Consider the following 20,929-nt stretch of genomic DNA (forward strand, 5'->3'; position numbering starts at 1 on the left):
CCAGAAGTGCCCAAAAACAGCCAACGAATATTCGTCTGCTTACCTAATCTGCCAGCACAGCCAACAAATATTTGGCTGCCCAACCTAACCTAACCACCACAAATTCTACCAAATCCTTCCAATTCACATCAGGAAAGATGTCTTTCATCTCTGAGGATTCTTCAATATCCAGAGATACGGGCCGAATTCTGAGCCCAATCACAGAGCACACACGACCACCCCAAGACGAAGAACCGGCACGAAAAGGCAAAAACCGCATGTATTATTGCAAATATTGCCCATCATGGAGTGCTCAAAACACATCGAACTTCCGGCAACACATTCAATCCAAGCATGGTATTGCAATTATCAGCCAATCGAGGAAAGCCGACGATTCCAGCCATACAACACTGCAATCTCTATATGAGAAAGCAATGGTGATCAATCAGACCTCTGAGTTTGATGCTCAAATCTTGAAACGAGCGTTAAATAAAGAGGTTATCACACAGGCGATTATTTCGCTTATTGTTGTTGAGAATCTTTCTTTCCGGATCGTCGAAAGCCCCTATTTTCACACCCTTTGCAAAGCTCTTAATCCAACGGCATCAAACGAGATCCTTTCATCACATTCGACTATCAGAGAGCATATCAGAAAATCCTGGCTTTTTAATAAGGATCTTATTCGGAAGAAACTTCAATCATCCCGCTCAACAATCCACCTCTCCCTCGATGTTTGGACTTCTCCAAACCAGAAACTGTTCCTTGCAGTTTGTGCTCATTTTGTGGATTTCGAATCAGAAACCCTTCAAAAGCACTTATCGGCCTTCCATCTATCCAGTCACATCATGCAGCAACACAATACGAAGCCCTCATCTGTATTCTTAAGGATTACAATATCTGTTCAAAAGCTGGGGCAATTATTAGCGATAACGCTTCTACCAACGACAGTCTTTGCAAAATTCTCGAAGCAACCTTCAGCGAAATGGCAGTCCCTTGGTTATCATCAGATAATCGAATCCGATGTAATGGGCATATTATCAATCTTGCTATCCAGGCATTTCTATTTCAAGCAGTCGATGAAAACAACAAAGGGGCAGATAAGGAGGCTCAGATCTCTGATGATCTAAACCCTCTGATTAAACTCCATAATATTGTCCGCCATATCCGAGGATCTCCTGCTCGAATCCGCCAATTTACTCAGCTTGCTGGTCGAATGATCCCTTCAGGTAATTCAACACGATGGAACAGTTGGTATTTAATGGTTCAAGTTGCTATTGAGCATGAGGGTTCAATTTATTCATATACCAAGTCCTGGTATGAATATCTTCAGAAGGATTTTCTTTTTCCGGAAGAATGGGAATATCTTCGAGCGATATCGACTTTCTTACATCCGTTTTATCGAGCAACAAAGGCTACAGAGGGAGATCAAGCGACAATTGACCGAGTTCTATTCACAATGGACATCCTTATTCAGCATTTCAAGAAAAGCCTTTTAACACATCAGTCAAACAGTCTTCTATCTTCTCGGATCGAAAATAGCTGGGCTATATTCGACAAATATTATTTAAAGACAGAGGACTCTCCATATTACGCAGCAGCAGTAATTTTCCATCCATCACGGCGAACCTTATATCTCAAACAAAACTGGGATAAGAAATGGATACGGCCAACAATCAACTCTGTCAGAGATCTCTGGGAAAGGCATAAAGATCACTCAGCAAACGCCTCTCCAACACCGCCATCAATGCAGGTTGATGATCTTGATGAATTCGACATCCTTGCTCAAAACCTTGATGTTCTTCCACAACAACAAATAAAGGATGAATTCGAAGATTATATCTCAGAAGCTGCAATTTCGATCCAAACTTCAGCATTATCCTGGTGGCTGAATACACAACAACAACAACGCTGGCCAAGGCTATCTCAACTGGCAATCAACATTTTATCCATTCCGGCAATGAGTGCTGAGCCAGAGCGAGTGTTTTCTGGGGCTCGTCGTACAATCTCTTGGGAAAGAATGCAACTAGGTGAAGATACTATTGAGTTTCTTGAGTGCTTGAAGCATTGGATGAAGTCAGGGCTTGTAAATAGTGGCTTGGAGGAGATGGATCTTGATGACTAAGTGGATTTGGTGGGCTTGGCGAATATTGAAATGATTACTAAGCAGATTTGACGAATATTCGTTGATGTGTCAGCAAATATTGACGAATATGCGATATTTGATTTGTCAGCGAACGAATATATCGCCGCCCACCCTGGTCGGAGCTGATGAAGTACGACAAAACACAGCTGCGCAAGGTCTACGACGCGAGGATGAAGCGCCTGTGGTCGCAGTGGATGGTTGAGGCCGCGTCCAGTGCCCTGAAGCTGGACTTCCAGGCCGCCGTCAGCAGCTGCAGCTGCTGGTTGTTCCTGAAGCATATTCACAGGTGGATCAAGTCGATTGAGGACGGCAAGTTCGGCCGTTACGACGACATCAGTAACTTCCGTGACCAGTTTCATTAGTGGGCAAATCAGCCAAATAGATGCTGAAGGCCAAGTATTGGCAAGCAATTAAGAGACAAACCAGCTATCTGGATCAGACCTCTAGTAATTTACATGTATATGCCCGCCCGATCTCCACGCTCGGCATTCTGTAGTCCAACTGCTATGGCATAGCAGTTGTCCAAGTCGCCATCGAGTGCCAGATACTGGGTATTGATATGCAATGCCGAGAGAGAAGCAATAAAATTCCCAGCGGCGGGCCCTTCGGTATGCACAATGTCGCTTTCGGGCCGTACCGTCTTGGTATGGAGGATGCGCGGCGGTGGAGAGTCGTCAAACCGGAGCCCACGGGTTTCCGCCATGTCGTTATACAGCATTTCCATGTACTCGATCTTGTCGTCGTAGGTGCCGAAGACGGTCAGCGCCCACAGCAGGAACTGCAGCTCCCACTTGTGCAGCGGGTTCCGCCGGGCCCGGCGCGCCAGGACCACATAGCCGGCAAGCAGCTTGTAGAGCTCGCGCGACGCAAGCACGGCGAGCGACTCGAACGGCAGCACGCGATGGTGCTGTGCGACGACGGGCATGACTCCAAGCTCGCGCTTCGCCTGGTGGAGCATGTTTAGGAGGACGCCAGCGCTGGGGTCACTGAAGAGCTCGACCAAGGCTGCATCTACCGGCCTGCTCGTCGGCACACAGAGGCCCGCAAGCGCGTCGTACCTTGCCGTAATGAGGCACGCCGTGCCTGGCACGCGATCGGCGAGTTCGCGGTTGACGCCCACGACTGCGGCGACGCGGCGAGGGCGGAACAGATTGCTCAACAGCTCGCGGCGCGCTGCCGGGGTTGTGTTCCAGAAGTGATGGATCCTGAGAGCCGAGTAGAGCATGGTCGGGTTCCGTGCCGCCCTGACGTGGGCCGCGAACGCCGACGTCTGGGCGTGGGCCTTTGCTTCTAGCCAGAAACGTGAGGAAAGGAGATGGCAGAAGTCCATACAGTCCACGCGATAGCGCGGCCCTCCAGACTCGGTCGAATATTTGCTCTGTTTAAAGTGGCAGCAGTCAGAGAAGAAGTTGCCGTAGTCGGCTGGCGCAAGCTCGAAATCCAAAACGACGTCTTGATTGCCATCGTAGCAAACATACGCCCAGCATGCCTGAGCTACATGCAGGCTCGACGTTTTCTGCCAGCTCCTCGCATCTCCAACCCAGACCCAAGCCTTGAACGGGTTGGCCAGACTGAGACCCGGCACGCGGAGGATGGACAGGGTGCAAGGCATTCGCAGATCATCGTGGAGCCTAGTCAGGACCGGTGTGTCTGGGTTCCTTTCGACGAAAGCAAGCGCGTACTGAAGATTGCGCGTCGTGGTAGATTCCTCGTCCTCGCCCTTCGCCGCGGCATCGATGACGACAGCGCGCCACTCAGTCAAACAAAGCGTGTCCACATCCCCGTAGCTTAGCGTCTCGTGCTCCCACTCATGCACGGGTACGCCGAGATACGCAATCTCGGAACCCAGGCGGGCGGAGTCGTGGCCGATGACCAGCACGTCGCCATCGCGGCGCTCGCTGTAGCGGACGAGGGCACATGCAACGGCCGAGTACATGGCATCCGGCGAAGAATTAGAGAAGAGGAAGGCATCATCTAGCGGGACGGGAGCGTCACCGTCAATTTGCAAGGCTCTCATTCTGTTAGCCAGCCCGTCCTCGTCAAACTCCGTTGTGTCGTCGTCGTCGTCGTCGTCGTCGCCGTCGGCCCCCGGTCTTGTAGCGCCCGGCAACCCAGTGGCCTTCACCAGGGAATCTTTCTCCCAGCCCATGGTCTCAATCGACATGTCCGCCAGAGCCGCAAACACAGGGTCGCACGCCGCGAACTCCAAGCCGCCGAACCGCGAACGCAGCGTCGTGTCGAGACGCAGCGGGACGAGCTCCTCGAGACCGATAAGCTGCAGAAAAAGGTGCACATCCACCTCGCCGCGGTACATGCCGCTGGCCAGCAGAGGAAGCACGACGGACCAGCGCGGCGCCGTAATCACCGTCACGCCCTTCTCCTCCTCCTTGCCGGCCCGCACGTCCCAGCGGCCCCACGTGTTCAGCACCAATTGGTCGCCCCGCCACAAGACGGGCTCTAAATTGTGCGAGGTCGCGACGGCCTCGCTTACCTCACACGCGATGAGCTCGAGGCTGCGCAGGCTGCGCGTCGCCTCCATGGTGACGTGGTAGAGGACGGACCCTGCGCCGTTGTCGGCCGGCACGAGGCGGAGGTTGAAGTCGACCGTATCCAGCTCCATAGTGTGATTGGTAGGTCGGGTACGTGAGGAGTTATGTAGGATTTCTTCGGACTCTGGAGGATGGTTGGGTTGATGGGCCAAATGGACGGCTGAAGCGGACGCAGAGCGACGTGTATAAATAGGGGGGAAAGCTCAACTGTCATGTCAGGAGCGGTGGGAGATTCAAGTAGCAGATGGAAGCGGATGTAGTCACAATGAATGAGGTACTCGTGTAAAAGGCTACAGAAAGCGTCTCTGAGAGAGCCTGCAGTATTGACTATGAATGACTAATAAACCTAAAGTGTCAACGGGGATGCCTAACGAGAGAAAAAACATAACGGGAAGGAGCACAGGACTATCAAGAGACAAATCTCTTTATCTCACGGAAGGCCTTCAATCCCTTGATTGAGGTCACTATAGAACTCAAAGTCTCAAACAGCAAAGGCGCCACCATGAAAACTCCTTTACCCTGCTTCATAATTACCCACATGATTACACGCCACAACACTGTCAACAAAAACCCGAGACAGCTACCCTAAAACAAAACAAACAGCCAAAGCCAAGCGCAGAGTGTTGTAGAGTTCTCATCTCATGTCAACGGCCAACTCAAAAGTAAGGCTCCCAAGCAACCACGCTCTGCCTCGCGCCAAGAAAGAAGCAGCGGGACGTTGGCTAGGCACACAGGGGAGCCAGGCACAAAGGGGAGCCAGGCACACAACGAGGCTTGCATGCATGCATGCCCCCCTCCTTATCGCCAAGCCAATATCGATTGCGAATACCACCCCCCCTCCCATTTCGTGAGCAGTGTCCTATTTCCTCGGAGCCTGGTCGCTGTGAAAGGGTTTCACCACCTTTCCCCTCACCAACATAATTACACGGTTACACACAAACACAAACACAAACAACACTGAATACAAACCACCACAATGTCGGGCGAAGCGCTCCTGTCTAGGATCCCGGCCGTCCTGCAGAACCTGACCTGGCTCGACTTCGACCCGGCGCGCAACTGCACGTGGGCGGGCCGGCTGCTGGGCCAGTTCTGGCGCGACGACGGGATTGAAGAGCTGTCAGCCGGGTAACTAACCAACCAATTTTGATTCCAACCCCCCGTCCTTTGAGTTTTTTGTGTTTCTGATTGATGGTAAATTTCTGATTGATGATAAAAGCAGATACCTGTTCCTGTTCGCGCGCACGTGCGCGCCGCCCGCCGCCGCCGGGCTGCCTGGCGTCACGCCCGGCGACGTGGTCGACTGGGACGCCTACAACTTGCTGTACCGCAACGTGTCGCTCGTTGACATTACGATCGAGGTGGATGGCGCGTGCCATGCAGATTTCTGCAGGAATCTCAAGTGGCCTGGTAATCCGGATTTGTCGGGTGTTGGGGTGAGTGATTTTTATGTCTGGTGATCTTGTGGCCTGGTTGGTGACTATATTTCGGTGGTATCGCTCTTTTTGGTTTGGGCTGGCCATGTTTTGAGTGGGAACTTGGAAGGCTGGCCATGTTTTGAGGTGGGAACTTGGAAGGACGGGTTTGCTGAGTCGATGCAGGTCTTCGCCGCGTACGTGATCCAGGCCATCTTCACGACCCTGTTTATGCTCGTGTACATCGTCCTCGCCGTGTCCGAGTGGCACCGCCGCCAGACAGACCGAAAGCGCGCTTTCGCCGCCGTGGGCAGCAATTCCATCCCCTTCCACGGCCCGGCACCCGCCCAGCTGCCACTATCACCACCGCAGCCATACCACCCCACCCGGCTCGACCGGTGCGTCGCGGCGTTCTGGGTGTCGTCGTTCTACTTCGGCGTGGCCATGGCCGTGGCGGCGCTGGCCATCGTGCACCTCGAGGACGGGTACGAGTACACGACCTTCTTCTCGTTCCTGGGCGCGCAGTTCTCGGCGTCGGTGCTCGTGGTGCTGTGGCCGTGGTACCGGCGCAGCTGCACGCACCCGCATCTGGCGCTGGCGAGCCTGTCGGTGCTAGCGGTGCTGCTGCTAGTCATCAGCAGCACGTACCGCGCGCAGTTCGTGCAGCGGTGGAACACGTTCGAGCTGTTCTGCTTCGTCTCCGTCTCGTCCCACGCCGCCGTCTACTACCTGCTCTTCTTCCCGCTCGGCGCCGTGCCCGGCGGCTTCGCCATGGTCGTCGCCATGTGGGCCCTGCGCGCCCACTACCCGGTCCGCTACGAGAGCATGCGCCCCGTGCTGAGCGTCGCCCGCTGGTCCATCAGCCTGGTGGCGTTCGGCCTGCTCTGGGCCTCGCTCGGCCTGCTTGCCATGTTCCGCGTCGAGATGGATGAGCTGCTCGAGGCCGACTTTGCCGAGAACAAGTGGGGCTTTGGCCAGATCTTGGCCATTGTCGCGTGGGTGCCCATGCACGTCGAGTTCTTTCGCATTTGGGCCTGTGAGTCCATGTTCTCGTATGTTCCCATCCTCGTGATGAAGCTGACCGAGTGAATTTGCTGTTAGGGGACTGGATCAAGGCCCACAGTGTCTTCAAGGCGCGCCAGGCCCTGCATCTCAAGAGAACCGTCCCGTCCAGCGGACAGCCAGTCCTCGGGCTCGAGATGAACGGGCCCGGCACAAAGGCCGACCCGCAGACGCATGTCACCACAACGCCAATCTCTCCCTTGTCAGGCCCGACGAGAACGTTAGTGGATGAAGAACTGGGGCTAGCGCAGGCAGGGCCACCCCCAGCTAAAACGTTTTAGGACAACGCTGGTCAGTCCCATAATTAGGCCCTAAAGAGATTAATAAAGAGCGAGTTGAACTAGCCTGTTATGCAATTACTTACACACGCTCCTTGCTGCTTACAAAGTCTTCCAGCTCCATGTCTGCTTTCTTGTTTCTCTCCCTCTTACGGTATCACTATGTGATACGTGCGACCTGCGATGAGCTCAAGGTGAATGAGAGCTCAAGGTGAATGGGGAAAATATTAGTCCTTGCTCCCACATCATCATCTTCATACCAGCAGTCAACTTTAGACTAATTAGCTATCAGCTAATCAGCTACATAAATCGCCTGGGTTGCAGTCAACTCTGCATCGCAGGCCATTTGCCGGGTTGACTGCAAGACCCAGGCGACACCGCAAACCCGCTTCAAAGTACCTCCCCCGGACTCGGCAAGTAGCGACTGGCTCACGATACCCGACGGTATGCGGCGCGCCGGCTGGCTACGGCGATATGACCCACCTTTAGGGCCACGGATTGTATTCTCAGAACCGTCACTGGCTACGTTGACATGGATGGTATTTATATCCAGTCAAGGTTTGAGCTGGCACACCACTCGTCGTGATAGCTTCGAGCAACCGCTTGGCAGCTTCAAATTCATTCCTTTGTCTTCCGACAAGCGTATCCACGATGGGCAGGCCAGACTCGCCCAGCAAGACACCCTCAAGGACGGCACCGCTCAGCTCATCGGGGGGTAGATTCTCCAGCAGCAGGACAACGACCTCGTGGCCCCGCCCCTGGTCCTGACCGGCGACCTGTATCATGCGCGGCGTGGCTTTGACGTCCGTCTTCTCGAAGAACACCCCGAGCGCCTCCCTGATCTGCGACTCTTCAAAGAAGATGCCAATCTCCCGGACGCCGTCGTCCGCCTTTTTTTCCACCGCCGCTTCCAAAATCTCCTCGGCCACCCATCCGTTTCCGCGTTCGGCAAGCAACGTTTCCACCAGGTCCTTGGCATGCCGTCCTTGGCATGCCGTCTGTCCCGGGCCGCTGCCTTGCCGATGATTTGCGCGATGACGACTCCAGGGCCGCGCCGCTGAAAGAGCAGCTCCATCAAGCGGTGGGAAAGGCGCCGGTGTTCGGCAGCCGCCAGGACGACGTCGTCCGAGATCTTGACTTCATGGTCTCGTAAGTTAAAGAGCGCTTCAAGACGGCCATCGCCGGCCGTGACGACTACCTTGACCACGGCGTCGGTGACTTTAGCCTCGGCGCCCCAGCGTGCAAGCACAAACTCGAACATTTCGGCGTTGCAGTTGGTGTTGGCTGCGGCGGCTTCGGGCAGGTGCTCCGTCATCTAGATCCCGGCGGGGCGCTGCTCGAGCAGAAACTTCATCAAGTGTACCGAGCCAGCAGCCGCAACCGCCTTAACGACTCCACCAGCAAACATAGCGTCAGCGCCAAAGCGATCAAATAACACATTCAACAGAATGCCCCCGAACACATTTTCCGCGAAAGTCTCCGGCAATGGCAGATTAATCTCAAAACTCTGGTGCGGGTGGTTCAGTAGGAGAGGTATCATTTCTCTTGATCCAAGGAGATTGCCGGCGGCGGCCTCCAACACGACCGCGGTGACGGTGACGCGGTGACGGCGACGCGGTGGCGGCGACGCGGTGACGGCGACGCGGTGACGGTGACGCGGTGACGGTGACGCGGTGGCGGTGACACGGTCCGAACCGGTCGAAGAGCAGTGTCACCATCTCGAGCGAAGCACGGCCAGCAACCGCGCAGAAAGCCTCCTCGGTGACGGCGACATCAGTCCCCTCGCGGCCCAGGAGCACCACCAGCAGTCGCGGCACGCCCTGATGATGACGGGCGCCGGCGAGCCCCCGAATAGGCAGACCACATCGTTCTCCCGCGCGGATGGGACTCGACTTGGTGGTCGGCCCGTCAGACCAGGCCGAGGACAGCACTCCGCCTCGACATACATAAAAGCTTTCATCGCATGCCATGGAATATATTTCTTCTGAGACTCCTCATCCTTGTAAGCAATTTCTACCGCGAATATCGACACCTAGCAGGGAGCAAAAACCTCCCGGACTCTAAGCCCTAGGATAGCACCCAGCGCGTGATGTCAGCTTCTCCTCCCACCAGACCATGATATGCTTCAGCTCGAAGTTAGCGCCACAGCCTTTAGCTTCGTCTGGCAACCGACAGTACAGTACATCGAGCGACAGCGATGCGCCGTTCGCGCTGTCAGCCGGGATCGTGTCAATGGTTGGCACTGTGTCGCTGGGACACTGTGTACACTTGCCCGCCACGCAAGCTCCGTCGCAGGCGATAGTGCAGGTCAAGAATGAGTTCGGAAAGTCCTTTGTCGTTTTCTGCGGGGTAAGGTCGTTGGACGGTGGCCACGCGCAACTGTCTCGCCGGTAGATTACTGGTAGGCATCATGTTAGTCATTCATTGTCCTATCGGCAAACCAATAGCTAGGTAGACACACGCTGGGGGTAGTAGGCATAAGTGTCGGCGTTGTTGGTTGAGATCAAGGTCTGCTGCAGCTCGGTGATCTGGGGATACACTTTGGATCCCCCGTCGTCACCGCCTTGGTAGCCGGCACCGTAGCCGTGGTCGACTGGTTCGACGCTGAGCGTGCGTTCGAGTGATTATTAGTCAGGTCGATCAACATGGCTCTAGGGCAGAGAGGAAAGAAGATGCTCACAGCCACGTCTCTCCGCATTGCTGTCTCGTCCGTGACTTTGTGAAGGATCTGATGAATTGGACGTGCATGGTTTCATGGAACAAGAGGGTGGCTACGCAAGAGCTAGTCAGTATGTTCCATCCATCCATCTCATGATCTCTCATCGCATGAATAAAACGCTCACCATCAAATTTAAAAGTGAGAGCATCCGGTGTAGTTGCGCAAGCAATTTTCTTCCACTCCTGACTGTTTAGGCGGTAGTTATAGTACTTTTCCTTAGCGAAGAGCTCCCAAAATCTGGGACAAGCAGTGAGAGGGACATCCGTTGGCTCGGAACCGTCAACGCTGAAAACTGCCGACGAATCCTTGCAAGCCTGGGTAGGGCAGGAGACGATGAAATTCACCGAGGTTTCGTCGTCGGTCGCAATCGTGTAAGCTGCTTCGTAAGCGAGGCCGACGGTACAGTACTCGAGGCTCTTCATAGAGCCGAATATCTGAGCGACACTATGACACTATTTGTTAGTAACAACGACTAGGAGACAGGTTCCTGGAAATCATAGCGGCAGAGTTTATGCTTCGCACAGGTACTCACAGCGGATCTGCCTGCGTGAAGTCTTCAACCCATGCATTCTTGGCCGTAGTTGCAATAATCGCGGCATCCTCAAAGAGATTCTTCAACACGTCTTGCTGTGCAGCATCACATGACTGATCGAACGTGTACAAATACGCAACCGAGCAGCGAACTGCGGCGAGAGAGAGGACTAGGTTGAAAATCCTCATGGCGAAGTTGTATGTATGTGCCGAACGAATAAGCTGGCCAGACGGAGAGCAATGAGCAGGAAGCAAGAAGCGCGAAAAGATACTGTCGATGATATACGCCGAACGAGATGGCGAGGGCTTTGGCTTCTTATACGACATTAGAAGCGCCAAGCGCTTGACGTCCATAAACCATCTCGGCTTACGTCTTTTTCATAGATACCTCTTCAGCTTGTTCGTGACGCACTTTTTTTCGGAGAATGACTCAAAAAGGCCATTGACATAAGCTGACGAAGACTAATGGTAAACACGCTTCCTCTTGGCACACCTAGAGCGACCTTGCATGTCGTATTCCTAGGTGACAATTGGGTTGCCAAGGTTTTACGTCACTAGTTCAGTTCGGGTGAGGCCAGCTGAAATGTAACTTCTAGGTTCCTTTCAGCTTCCGTTTAGCGTTGCATGCTAGGGCTAGGCCGTCTCGTAGCATCGATACCACCATGCTGTCAGCAGGACTAATAGTTTTGAGCGAATCTCTTTCAGGTGACATCGAGGTCGCCCTCGTCGTACTAGGGCACCGGTGGTCTAGTGTTCATCCACAACGAGCAAACGGCACACCATATCGTCAATCACCATTGATGAAACGGTGTGTCCCATTTCAAAGCGCCCGGCTAGATAATTGCGGAAAATACTACCTTGACACAATTGGCTGATTGACTGCAATTAGCCGCGTTTCGCAGCAGCAACTACACAGCAAGGCACAAGACTCGAATCCGTCCTCGAATCGCCCAAGGGCAAAGGGGCCTGCACTTGCCCAGTCCCTGCACAGGGGCCTGAGCAGGCCAGCAGCGGCAGCCGGGAACCGGCCAATAGCCTTATAGGTCGAGGTCAAGTGTGTGCGTGTGCAAGGACACTGAGTCGGCGGCCTATGACACTAGTCTCGTCGTGCCGCATATACCTGCCCTACCCAAGGTTGCCCAGCCTACCCAGCCTACCCAGCCAGCCGCCCTACCGGCCTTACCCAGTCCCCACTAACGTTTTCCCGAATCAGCAAGTGACAGGGCGCCGCAGGCGCGAGATGTTACCGTGACCGGGCCCATGAACATTGAAACCACCCAGTCCCACGGGCCACGGCAGGCCCAAGACAGGAGCCCGCTGGGGGCTAGGCTATTTCCCCGCTGCCCGGCAGCCGAGTAGTCAGGCAGGCAGACAGGCATCTTCACAGGGCCCCTTGCGCACGGATCTGTCTGGGCCGGCCGGGAAAAGGGTCACCTCGACAGCACAGCGGGGCCACCGGCTCCCAAGGAAGCAGCCGCTGCTGTTGAGTCCGTTCTCTGCATCTCCAAACAAGCGCCTTCTGCAACTGGTCTGGACGCGGCTCGTTGGCGTGGATCTAGGTCCCCAGCGTGACGCCATACTCTTGTTATAATGCATGGAAATCGGCGTTGCACATCACCTTGTCGTTGAGCGCGTGACGATGCAGGCAGCTAGACAAGTATCTCTATATATTGAGGGGTATTCTTTCCGTTTTGTGTATCAGCAAGTCCGCCCAATCTAATCATTCATTTCCTGCTCCCAACTCCTCAAGCTCTGTTTCCAAGTTCACCTCCAAATCCTGAGGTAGATAACAACAAATGAAATACAAGACAACAAAGAATAAGTGAATGTTACAAAAATGAGCAGCGTCTAGAGTGAAACCCTCTTGGGGTCTTGGACCACCGCGGCAAAAAAAAGCCACGAAAACAAAGACATCTCAACAGCCGCGCGCGCCTGGCAGATGATTTCCTCCATGTTCTTTCCCGCCCCTGCCAAATTCAAAATCGTATGCAAGATGCATGGTGCTGATGCAAGGTCGACAAAAAACGATTTTGATCCCCGCCCCCCAGTTGTATATGCGACACATCCAAACGCGGACACATCCATTACCAACTTATGCGTGGCTCTCAGACTCGTGCTTGACCCGCAAATCATGCCAACCCATGCCCCAGGCGGCGCAGAACGCGGCCACGGCGGCAGCGACACAGAAGTAGAAGACGCGGTCAACCGAGTTGGCGTAGGCGAGGAGGACACCCGGTAGATCGGCGTCGGACACGACCCCGTGGACGCCCGTAGCGCCGGCAGCCAGCAACTTGCCAAAGTTGACGTTGGGCGCGTACTCGGCCACGTACTTTGACAGGCTGTTACTGAAGATGGTCTGGGAGATGGTCAGAAACACGGCGCTGCCAAATGTCTGCGCAAAGACGAGCAGCGCCATAGCAACTGAGATCTTCGACTGCGGGAGAACTTTTTGGATCGCGATCATGGGCTACACGGCAGGGACAAGACTTGTTAGTAACGCGTTCGGTTAAATGTCGGTTTCGGGGGATGCTTGCCATCTGCAGCGATGCTCCGCGCGACCCCAACAGTATTTGGTATCCAACCCACTGAGCTGTCGTCGAGTCCGGACCCAGTGTTGAGAGCAAGCCGCAGGCGATGCTGGCAGCGGCGGCACTGAAGAGCACCCATGGAATATAGTAGCCGAGCCGGGTAACTGAGTGCCTGTTGTTAGCGGGCCACGCGCTTCTCACGGGGGAAGAACGTAACACATACCAAGAGCTCCGCTCAAGACGGCAAAGAAGGTCGACATCAGGATGTTGGGTAGCACGTGGATCCCGCTGGTGAAGGGCGAGTCGCCCTTGACGGACTGGAAGTAGATTGGGAGGTAGAAGGCCGGGATGAAGATGACGCCGCCCAGTATGAACATGCCAGTCAGCATGCTCGTCCAGACCTCCCGACGGCGGAGCATGGAGAAGGGGAACATGGCGGTGTCACCCTGTTTCCTTTCCCAGAAGAAGAAGATGGCAAACAGCGCCACGGAGCCGATCAACAAGCCCAGCACCGTGGCCGAGCTCCACGAGTACTTGCCACCGCCGTACTCAAGGCCCAGCAGAAACATGACGGCAGCGGGGGCGAACATGACGAAGCCCGACAGGTCGAGCTTAGTGCGCACCGTCTCCCATGCTGAGTGGTCTACGACGGCAACGCGCTCGGGGATATGCGTGAACCACAGCACCAGCCCGACGGCGGCCGTGCAGGGGAGGTTGAGGTAGAAGCACCACCGCCACGTCGAGTACTCTGTGATAGCGCCGCCCAGAAGCGGTCCGATGACAATACCGAGTTGGCCAACTGATTAAAGACGGCATTGGTTAGCAAAGCAACTCTCTTGGGACGGTTCCAAACAGGATTTAGACGGGCCATCGGTGCCGGTCTGGTCTGGGCAGACGGTCGGTGCCGACCTGGCCTAGGGTCCGCACAAGCTAGCCCTCCTCCACTTCACACTGTACGGCCGTAGCTGCTAACCGCCTTCTCCACCACGACGCTAGGGTTTGGAATTGTGGGGCCAAGAGACGAGGAGGAACACAGACTTACATCCAAGTAGGATTCCCAGGTGCACTATTTTGTTGCAACCGAGGTCAGCCAACGGCAACGGGGCTGAGGGGCGGGAATGGAGATGGGACGATGGAATGGAGGGCAGGATGAGACGGCAGAAAGGGAGGCCATGCACGTACTAGGACGCTTCTCCAGGGGCAGCGAGTTGGAAATGATGGTCATGGCACCGTTCTGGATGCCCGAGGTGCCCATGCCGGCCACGGCGCGGCCCACAATGAGCATATTGGATGACGTAGCTACGCCGCAGAGCAGCGAGCCCAGCGTGAAGATGAAGACGAAGATGAGGAAGGTCCACTGTGGTTATTTGGGTTAGCGTCCGCCAAAGGCACCTAATGCTCTAGGCGCTTCCATTCCGCATTCCGCACGCAGTCGTTGGCGCGTGGTTGTGTCGCATCGCCTGGTGGGTGGGGAGAGGTGGAGCGTGGACATATGGGCACGGGTATTATCAAGGTATTTGTCACGCACGCACCTTGGACTTGAAGTAGGTGTAAAACTTGCCGGCCAGGGGTTGGAGGGCGCCGCTGCGGAAGCAGTTAGTTGAGAGACCTAGTCGATGTTTGGAAGTTGCAGGCCTAGGCAGAAGCATAGGAGGGGGAAGAAAGACGCTACACGGCACCCACCTAGCCAGGTTGTATGCGGCTCCGTACCAGCCAACATCTTCCAACGAGTGGAACTCTGTTGTGATGCGCGGGATGGCCTAATAGAGAGTCAACGTTATTATATCCCTGGTAGTGTGTGCATGTGTTTGGGCATCTTGCTGCTGTGCGACGGCGGGTATTGCGGCAGCGGGCATTGCGGCGGCGGCATTGCGGCGGCGGGCAATTTTAGCCGGCCGGGAGAAGGAGGGAGGAGGACTGAAGTGGACTAAGCCGGGGGGAGGAGGGCGGGCACCATGAAAACTCGGAGAGGCGCATTGGACGACAGAAATTGCAGGTAAGGTAGGTAAGGTAGGTAATTACCGTTGCGACGATGGACATGTCCAACAGCATCAAGAAGCACGTCAGGGTGAGCGCGGTCAGGACAGCGAACAGCCTCCAGCCATCAATGTACTCATGCTCGGCCGGGGTGTGAGTGTCTTCGGAAGTGGCGGGGTCCGGCTTGAGGCCATCAATGTCGCTGCCACTGGTGTCCAGGGCCGGGCCTTGTTGTTTCTCGTCGCCGCCATCTGACGATGCTATGTTTGCATTTGTCTTATTAGCCGCCCCTGCGTCCGCGTCTGGCGCGGCTACCGAGGGTGAGGGCGAGGCGGGGCGACGGTTTGGGTCTTGTTTCTCGTCCGTGGCTGACATTGCCATTGTAGTGGATTGGCGATTGGTGGAGTGGTGCGCTGTGGAGTGGTGCGCTGTGGAGTGTGATGGGCCCTGGCAGGCCGCGTGTGTACGAGCTAATTCGGTGCTGCGCTCTGTGAAGAAATGGCAGCTGCCAGTTGGTCGTTCTGGGAATTGATTGTTGATCCTTGCCTGGGAGATCTTAGCGTCGTTTGCCGAATAGCAGGTGAAACTGAGCGTGGTCGTTTGGCGGTCAAACGTTGGTCTTGGTATTTAAAAAGGTTGAAGCTGGGCAGCAACCTATTTGTTGGCGACAGCGGGCTTGGGGCCACTCCGATACCGACCAAGCCCAAAGGAATTCGGGGCAGAAGGGCCGGGTTTCGGTTGTGGGGGCCGAAGAGTAGCAGGGGTGCCAGCATGCAAATGACCTAATCGAATCCCGCGGTCGAGGTGGTTGGTTCCAAATTTGCAGTTCCATCAGACAGTTCTATTGTGCCCTTTTTGGTTTTGGGATAATCCTTTGGATTAGATCTCTCAACGATAGTCCACAGTAACATAGGCGCAATTATTAGGCGACCATGGATCAAGTTCTCGTCTAGAGCATCCATCCGTGCCTTGGGCAATGAGAAATCCGGAGCACCTGAGGGGATGAGTTGGGATGGAGTGGATGGATGGAGTGGGATGGGATGGAGTGGGATGGATGGAGGGGATGGGATGGAGTGGGATGGGACGGGATGGGCCCCATCAAACGGGATTACCTTAGGGCTGCTGCTTCCTTCCCTAGTCGGTCACGGTCAGGTCGGTCAGGTTTCTGTTGGTATGTGCACGTACTGTGTTCTGCACGGAGAAGAGAAGTGGACCGCCGTTCGCTCCTGTTAATGTTCTGCGGCGGCCAATCATGCCCAAGCAGGGAAGAGCATCCCTCGCTACAGCGACGGGGACGGGATTACGGAATCCCGTTTGCGGTTGCTATGCTCAGGCCGCCCCAACACGTAATCCCCTGGGCAAAGACGACGACGCTCAATTGAGTGCTGATCGGGATTTACGTGTACTCTTATTTCGTGTGCACGCGTAACACAAAGCCCCTTAGAGGCTCACCTCCGATGCCTGCGACTAGCCTGGGGACTACCTACAGCCTACCTTACCTTATGTACGGGACTTTTTGACTACGGCGCGCCGCCGACCGACACTGCTGCCCACATACGGACTCATACCCTACGGAATACGGACGGAGTGCGGACGGGTGGACCAGTGGACCACGCACCAAATCGCGCCCATACCACCACACCACCAACAAGCGGCTTACTCGATACTCCGTACCTAGTAGGCAGGAAAAAAGGAAACACCGACCGCCTCGAACCCCGTTGCTACCTGCTGGCGGCCCTCCGCCGCCATGCCGCTGCCAGTGCCTATGGACTCGGTCTCGAGCTCCATTAGCAATGGCTCGGACTTTACCAGCCCAGCTCCCTACGGCCGCGCCTGCAGCAACTGCTCACGCGCAAAGTGCAAGTGCATGCGGCGCCCACATGGCGTTGGTGCCTGTGAGCGGTGTCTACGGCTCGAGAAGGACTGCATCCAGCAGCCGAGCCAGGCGCGCGGCAAAATCGCCAAACGCACCTCCTCTCGGACTGTGGCTCAGCTCGAGGAAAAGCTCGACGGCCTCGTTACACTGATAAAGTTGTCCTCGCGCGGCTCCATTCCGGCCAGCGGCTCTGCTGGTGATGCCATGGACATGGCTCCCGTCTCCGCCACTAAAACAAACCCGCCCCCCGATCTGCCCTTTCGCCCGCTAGCAGTAAGAGAGCAGCAGTTGCTGCAGCAACAACGGCACAGCCAGGGCCACCTCCAGCCTAGCATACACGGCCCTTCAGTGAGAACTCAATTTCAAGTCGGTCCAAATTTCAGGTTTCGCTCACTGACAGCTATTTCTTCTTTCTCTTCTCGCCCCAGCCCCACGGCCTTGGCACGTCCAGTTTCGGCCCATCTTCAAACCACGCCCACGCCGAGCCGCTGCTTCCTTCACCCGCGGCGTCGAGTAGTTACACGAGCCACGATACCCGCTCCAATCACGACTCGCGCACTAGTCACACCTCACCCGAAGCCCACAGGGGCGGCGGCGAGCCCGAGGACATTCCGGCCCACGAGGCTGACGAGTGTCTTGAGAACTTCCGCACTCAGAAATTGAAGTATTTCCCCTTTGTGCACATACCTGCCCATGTGACGGCTGCCCAGTTGCGCCATAGCCATCCTTTTTTTTGGACCTCGATTCTTGCCGTCAGCACCAGGTCAATGGCGAGACAGCTGGCTCTCAGCACAAAAGTCCGCCGCGTCCTCGCCGAGAGGCTAGTCGTCCATCACGAGAGGAGCTTTGACACGCTTCTCGCCCTTCTCGTCTTCTTAGGCTGGGCCAATTTCCATCTAGGGCCGCAGCCGTTTCTGTGCATGTACAGCCACTTGCTTGCCGGCCTTGTGCAGGACCTGGGGCTCGATAAGCCGCCCCACAAGAACGACGAGAACCATCCCATGGCCGCGCTCAAGGGACAGAGCCTCATCACACGCTTCTCTTCCAACTCAGCCCGCACAATGGAGGAGCGCCGCGCAGTGCTGGCTGCCTATCTCATCTCTTCAGAGTACGTATTGAATGCCAAGGCCGTAAGAACCTGCTCCCCTGATCTGACACCTGTCTTGCAGAATTTCCTCTTTTACGGTGACGAGAAAGATTGACGCGCTTCGGTGGACAAGCCACATGGAGGAATGCTTGCATGTCTTGGAAGAAAAACAAGAGTGCCCAACGGACCTCAAGCTCGCCTACCTGGTCAAGCTCCGCATCATAGGGGAAGAGATGCGGCAATCGTACATCACTGCTGAGCCAACGGAGCCCCTGAGCCTCGCGCAAGTGTTCCAGACAAAAGCCCTACGGGGCCGCTTGTTTGACGTTAAGCAATCGCTGCCGCCCGAGATGGCAAACGACTGTAGGATGCACTCCTCCCATTCCTAGCCCTGCCCACGCTCTCCCAGCCCCTCGACGCGCTTTTAGCCGAGTGACGAACCCAACCCAGGCCATGAGGTCCTGACCATGATGTGCTAACCATTCTTTGGCTCGTCGGCTGGTTTGTTACAGACGTAGTCCAGTTCAAACTTCTCAATACGGACCTTGACATCAGCGAGGTGGGCATCTGGCAGGAGTCGCGGCAGGGGGTGGTACCCGACGCGGAGCGGCTGACACTGCTGGCCGACTGCCTGCGGACGGCGCGGACCTTTTTCGACTATATCTTCACCATCGAGCCGGCAGAATATCGCGGCTTCGGCTTCTGCATCTACACGCAAATGTCGCACTTCATCTCGTCCGTGTACCGGCTCAGCATGATCGACGACCCGGACTGGGACCGCGACATGGTGCGCAGCACCATCGATATCCTCGACGTCATGGACCGCGTCGCCGCCCAGTTCGAGCGCGTCGCCGCCGACACCGGCATCCTCAATGACCGCCCCGACGGCAGCAACCTATGGACCCACACCGCCCGCGCCACTGAGACCATCCGCGCCTCGTGGGAGCCCATCTTCCGCCCAAAGATCAGCAGCGACGTCGACCCCTCAGACGCCCCGGGCGGCCCAGAGAACTTTGACACGGCGGCAGCGGAAGCCGCGGCGGCGGCGAGCACCGGCTGGGAGGGCTTCAGCGGCGACTTTGTTGAGGGCTTCAACGGGTGGATTACGGACATGTGGGAGATGAGCTGGAACGTGAGCGACTTTCCCGACACCAGCGGCGCCAGGTGATTCTCTCACCCCGGAGAAAAAGGCATCGAGAGAACCTCTTGTGAATATTGCCTATAATTAGACCCCGACCTAGATATGTTGTGTAGACTCCGCTCTCCTGGGTGCAAGGTCAGGCACCTTGTCTTTCAACCAGGACTTTTAGATCTAACCAGATTACCTTGTTATCTGTTTGCTTTTCCATTTGACGGCTGTGCGATTGCCTGCAGGAGATAGGTAGCTGAATTTCCAACTTAACTCGAGCTATGCAAATGTTTTGCTGGAGTGTTCAGCCTCGTCATACTCGAAGAGTCACGGCTATTCTAGTGATTCGAATGCGTGATCGAGCATCACAGTCTCTTATATTGAATAATCACGGCTGCTTACAAAGTCACTTGAAGGCCTCATCAAGGATTCAACCTCGTCGGGTTTTAAAGTTGACCCTTCCAACGACACAACAGCAAGCCATGTGGAGGGTATGCGTGCAAAGGAAAAAAGAAAAAAACAGAACAAAACAAGACAAAATCATCGATCGAGTTTCTCAAAAAGTAGGAAGTAGAACAGTTAAACAGCAATCAATTAGTTGCCCCCAAAGCTCGAGCCACACACACATAAACAGACAGGCGCGCTGCGTCCGTTTCCTTAAAGAAAACGGTCCGACGCAACTCCGCCACGTTACATGCCTGAATCCTCTAGCATCACCACCACCCATCACCACGTGCTTGTGCAGTGGCTACTGCCACCTTTTAACGGCAGGAACGACCGAGAGCAGGCCAGGTGATCGACAGTGGAGATAGAACGCATCATCCGTCCTGAGTGGTCTGATGTTTTCCTAGAAATCCAAGACCAATGAATAGGTCCTGCCGATTCTGTCCATCCTGCTTCCAAAATGTTTCCATCGGATTCTGGCATTCTAACCCGCGGCTCACTCGAAGGTTTTTTTCTGGGCCAGTTCGCCAACGCAAGCAACCTACAAAGCAAGCTCAGTGGCCGACCGTAGGGTAGTCAACAACCCGTCACTTCCTAGTCGAGCTGCGAGCATCAGGTTTTTGCAGGACAAGGAAAAGGAAAGAACTTGCGAGTAGTTATCTATTCATCTCGAGGCTAACAACATCCTTGGGATTGACAAAGTCGATAGTGCGTGCATCTCCTCTCCTTGCTATGACGTGATCTTGGTTGGTAGTCTGCGCCTTCCTTTTCTTCTCAGAAATCTCCTTCCTCTGCTAGTACTCTCTTTCCTTCCCTCAATCGCTCTTTTTCTTGCACTACCTCTTGGACGAACCTTTGTTCTTTCTCCTCTCAGAGCCACCAGATGGGTCTCGTTTTCCGACACCACCCTCATTAATTATTGTATTACCGAGGAGGGACAGCCCTTAGATTCTCTGTCTGGATTCTTGCGGAGCAAAGCAAAGACATTGCAAATCTTAAAACCAAACCGAATTCTGTGTGACACACAAATATGGCCGCTCGAGCATCCGGCGGAAATTGACGACTTGCGTCTCATTTTATACCACACCGTTGACATTGCAAAACCACATCGCCATGATGTGAGTTCTCCGCTCCATTGTTTTGAGGTATTTGAAGAAGTCTCCAACGTCTTTTACCTCTTTGGGGAAGGCCTATTATCGAGTTTCTTCGCTAATT

At 55.1% G+C, this 20,929-nt stretch overlaps 5 protein-coding genes across 5 annotated transcripts; 2 read left to right on the forward strand and 3 right to left on the reverse strand.

The window, feature by feature from the left end:
- Positions 1 to 2,232: 2,232 nt before the first annotated feature.
- Positions 2,233 to 4,853, reverse strand: B0T26DRAFT_874971 (uncharacterized protein). The gene has a single exon (XM_060448050.1). The coding sequence runs from the start codon at positions 4,740 to 4,742 to the stop codon at positions 2,574 to 2,576; it is 2,169 nt and encodes a 722-aa protein (XP_060293345.1). The 5' UTR covers positions 4,743 to 4,853; the 3' UTR covers positions 2,233 to 2,573.
- Positions 4,854 to 5,647: 794 nt separating this feature from the next.
- B0T26DRAFT_755163 (uncharacterized protein) lies at positions 5,648 to 7,460 on the forward strand (the record flags this gene model as incomplete). The annotated part of the gene is made up of 5 exons (XM_060445917.1): positions 5,648 to 5,796; positions 5,891 to 6,104; positions 6,270 to 7,119; positions 7,185 to 7,365; positions 7,427 to 7,460. The coding sequence occupies 5 exons, from the start codon at positions 5,648 to 5,650 to the stop codon at positions 7,458 to 7,460; spliced, it is 1,428 nt and encodes a 475-aa protein (XP_060293346.1).
- Positions 7,461 to 7,852: 392 nt separating this feature from the next.
- On the reverse strand, positions 7,853 to 8,738 carry B0T26DRAFT_755164 (uncharacterized protein; the record flags this gene model as incomplete). Its single annotated transcript, XM_060445918.1, has 3 exons — positions 7,853 to 7,945; positions 8,062 to 8,394; positions 8,466 to 8,738. 3 exons carry the CDS (start codon positions 8,736 to 8,738, stop codon positions 7,853 to 7,855), a joined length of 699 nt encoding a protein of 232 aa, XP_060293347.1.
- A 3,537-nt stretch (positions 8,739 to 12,275) lies between these two features.
- On the reverse strand, positions 12,276 to 15,672 carry B0T26DRAFT_430963 (major facilitator superfamily-domain-containing protein). Its single transcript, XM_060434968.1, has 8 exons — positions 15,224 to 15,672; positions 14,885 to 14,961; positions 14,734 to 14,785; positions 14,384 to 14,558; positions 14,244 to 14,267; positions 13,425 to 14,000; positions 13,208 to 13,365; positions 12,276 to 13,140 (listed from the first exon to the last, which is right to left on the reverse strand). The coding sequence occupies exons 1-8, from the start codon at positions 15,557 to 15,559 to the stop codon at positions 12,766 to 12,768; spliced, it is 1,773 nt and encodes a 590-aa protein (XP_060293348.1). The 5' UTR covers positions 15,560 to 15,672; the 3' UTR covers positions 12,276 to 12,765.
- Positions 15,673 to 16,474: 802 nt separating this feature from the next.
- Positions 16,475 to 19,550, forward strand: B0T26DRAFT_723907 (uncharacterized protein). The gene is made up of 4 exons (XM_060442648.1): positions 16,475 to 17,402; positions 17,483 to 18,162; positions 18,224 to 18,504; positions 18,654 to 19,550. Exons 1-4 carry the CDS (start codon positions 16,926 to 16,928, stop codon positions 19,307 to 19,309), a joined length of 2,094 nt encoding a protein of 697 aa, XP_060293349.1. The 5' UTR covers positions 16,475 to 16,925; the 3' UTR covers positions 19,310 to 19,550.
- The last annotated feature ends 1,379 nt before the right edge of the window (positions 19,551 to 20,929 follow it).

Source organism: Lasiosphaeria miniovina, assembly GCF_030549165.1.
Source record: "Lasiosphaeria miniovina strain SMH2392-1A chromosome Unknown B0T26scaffold_6, whole genome shotgun sequence".
Taxonomy (NCBI): Eukaryota; Fungi; Ascomycota; class Sordariomycetes; order Sordariales; family Lasiosphaeriaceae; genus Lasiosphaeria; species Lasiosphaeria miniovina.

What these genes read in the sequence shown, in the direction of transcription:
- B0T26DRAFT_430963 (XM_060434968.1), bottom strand. Translation starts at nt 15,559, where the DNA reads ATGGCAATGTCAGCCACGGACGAGAAACAAGACCCAAACCGTCGCCCC. An exon ending in ACATGTCCATCGTCGCAACG is followed by an intron (nt 14,962 to 15,223) that starts GTAATTACCTAC and finishes ACTCTCTATTAG; the next exon opens with GCCATCCCGCGCATCACAAC. An exon ending in CGTCTTGAGCGGAGCTCTTG is followed by an intron (nt 13,366 to 13,424) that starts GTATGTGTTACG and finishes ACAGGCACTCAG; the next exon opens with TTACCCGGCTCGGCTACTAT.
- B0T26DRAFT_874971 (XM_060448050.1), bottom strand. Translation starts at nt 4,742, where the DNA reads ATGGAGCTGGATACGGTCGACTTCAACCTCCGCCTCGTGCCGGCCGAC.
- B0T26DRAFT_723907 (XM_060442648.1), top strand. Translation starts at nt 16,926, where the DNA reads ATGCCGCTGCCAGTGCCTATGGACTCGGTCTCGAGCTCCATTAGCAAT. An exon ending in CTAGCATACACGGCCCTTCA is followed by an intron (nt 17,403 to 17,482) that starts GTGAGAACTCAA and finishes TTCTCGCCCCAG; the next exon opens with CCCCACGGCCTTGGCACGTC. An exon ending in GCCCGAGATGGCAAACGACT is followed by an intron (nt 18,505 to 18,653) that starts GTAGGATGCACT and finishes GGTTTGTTACAG; the next exon opens with ACGTAGTCCAGTTCAAACTT.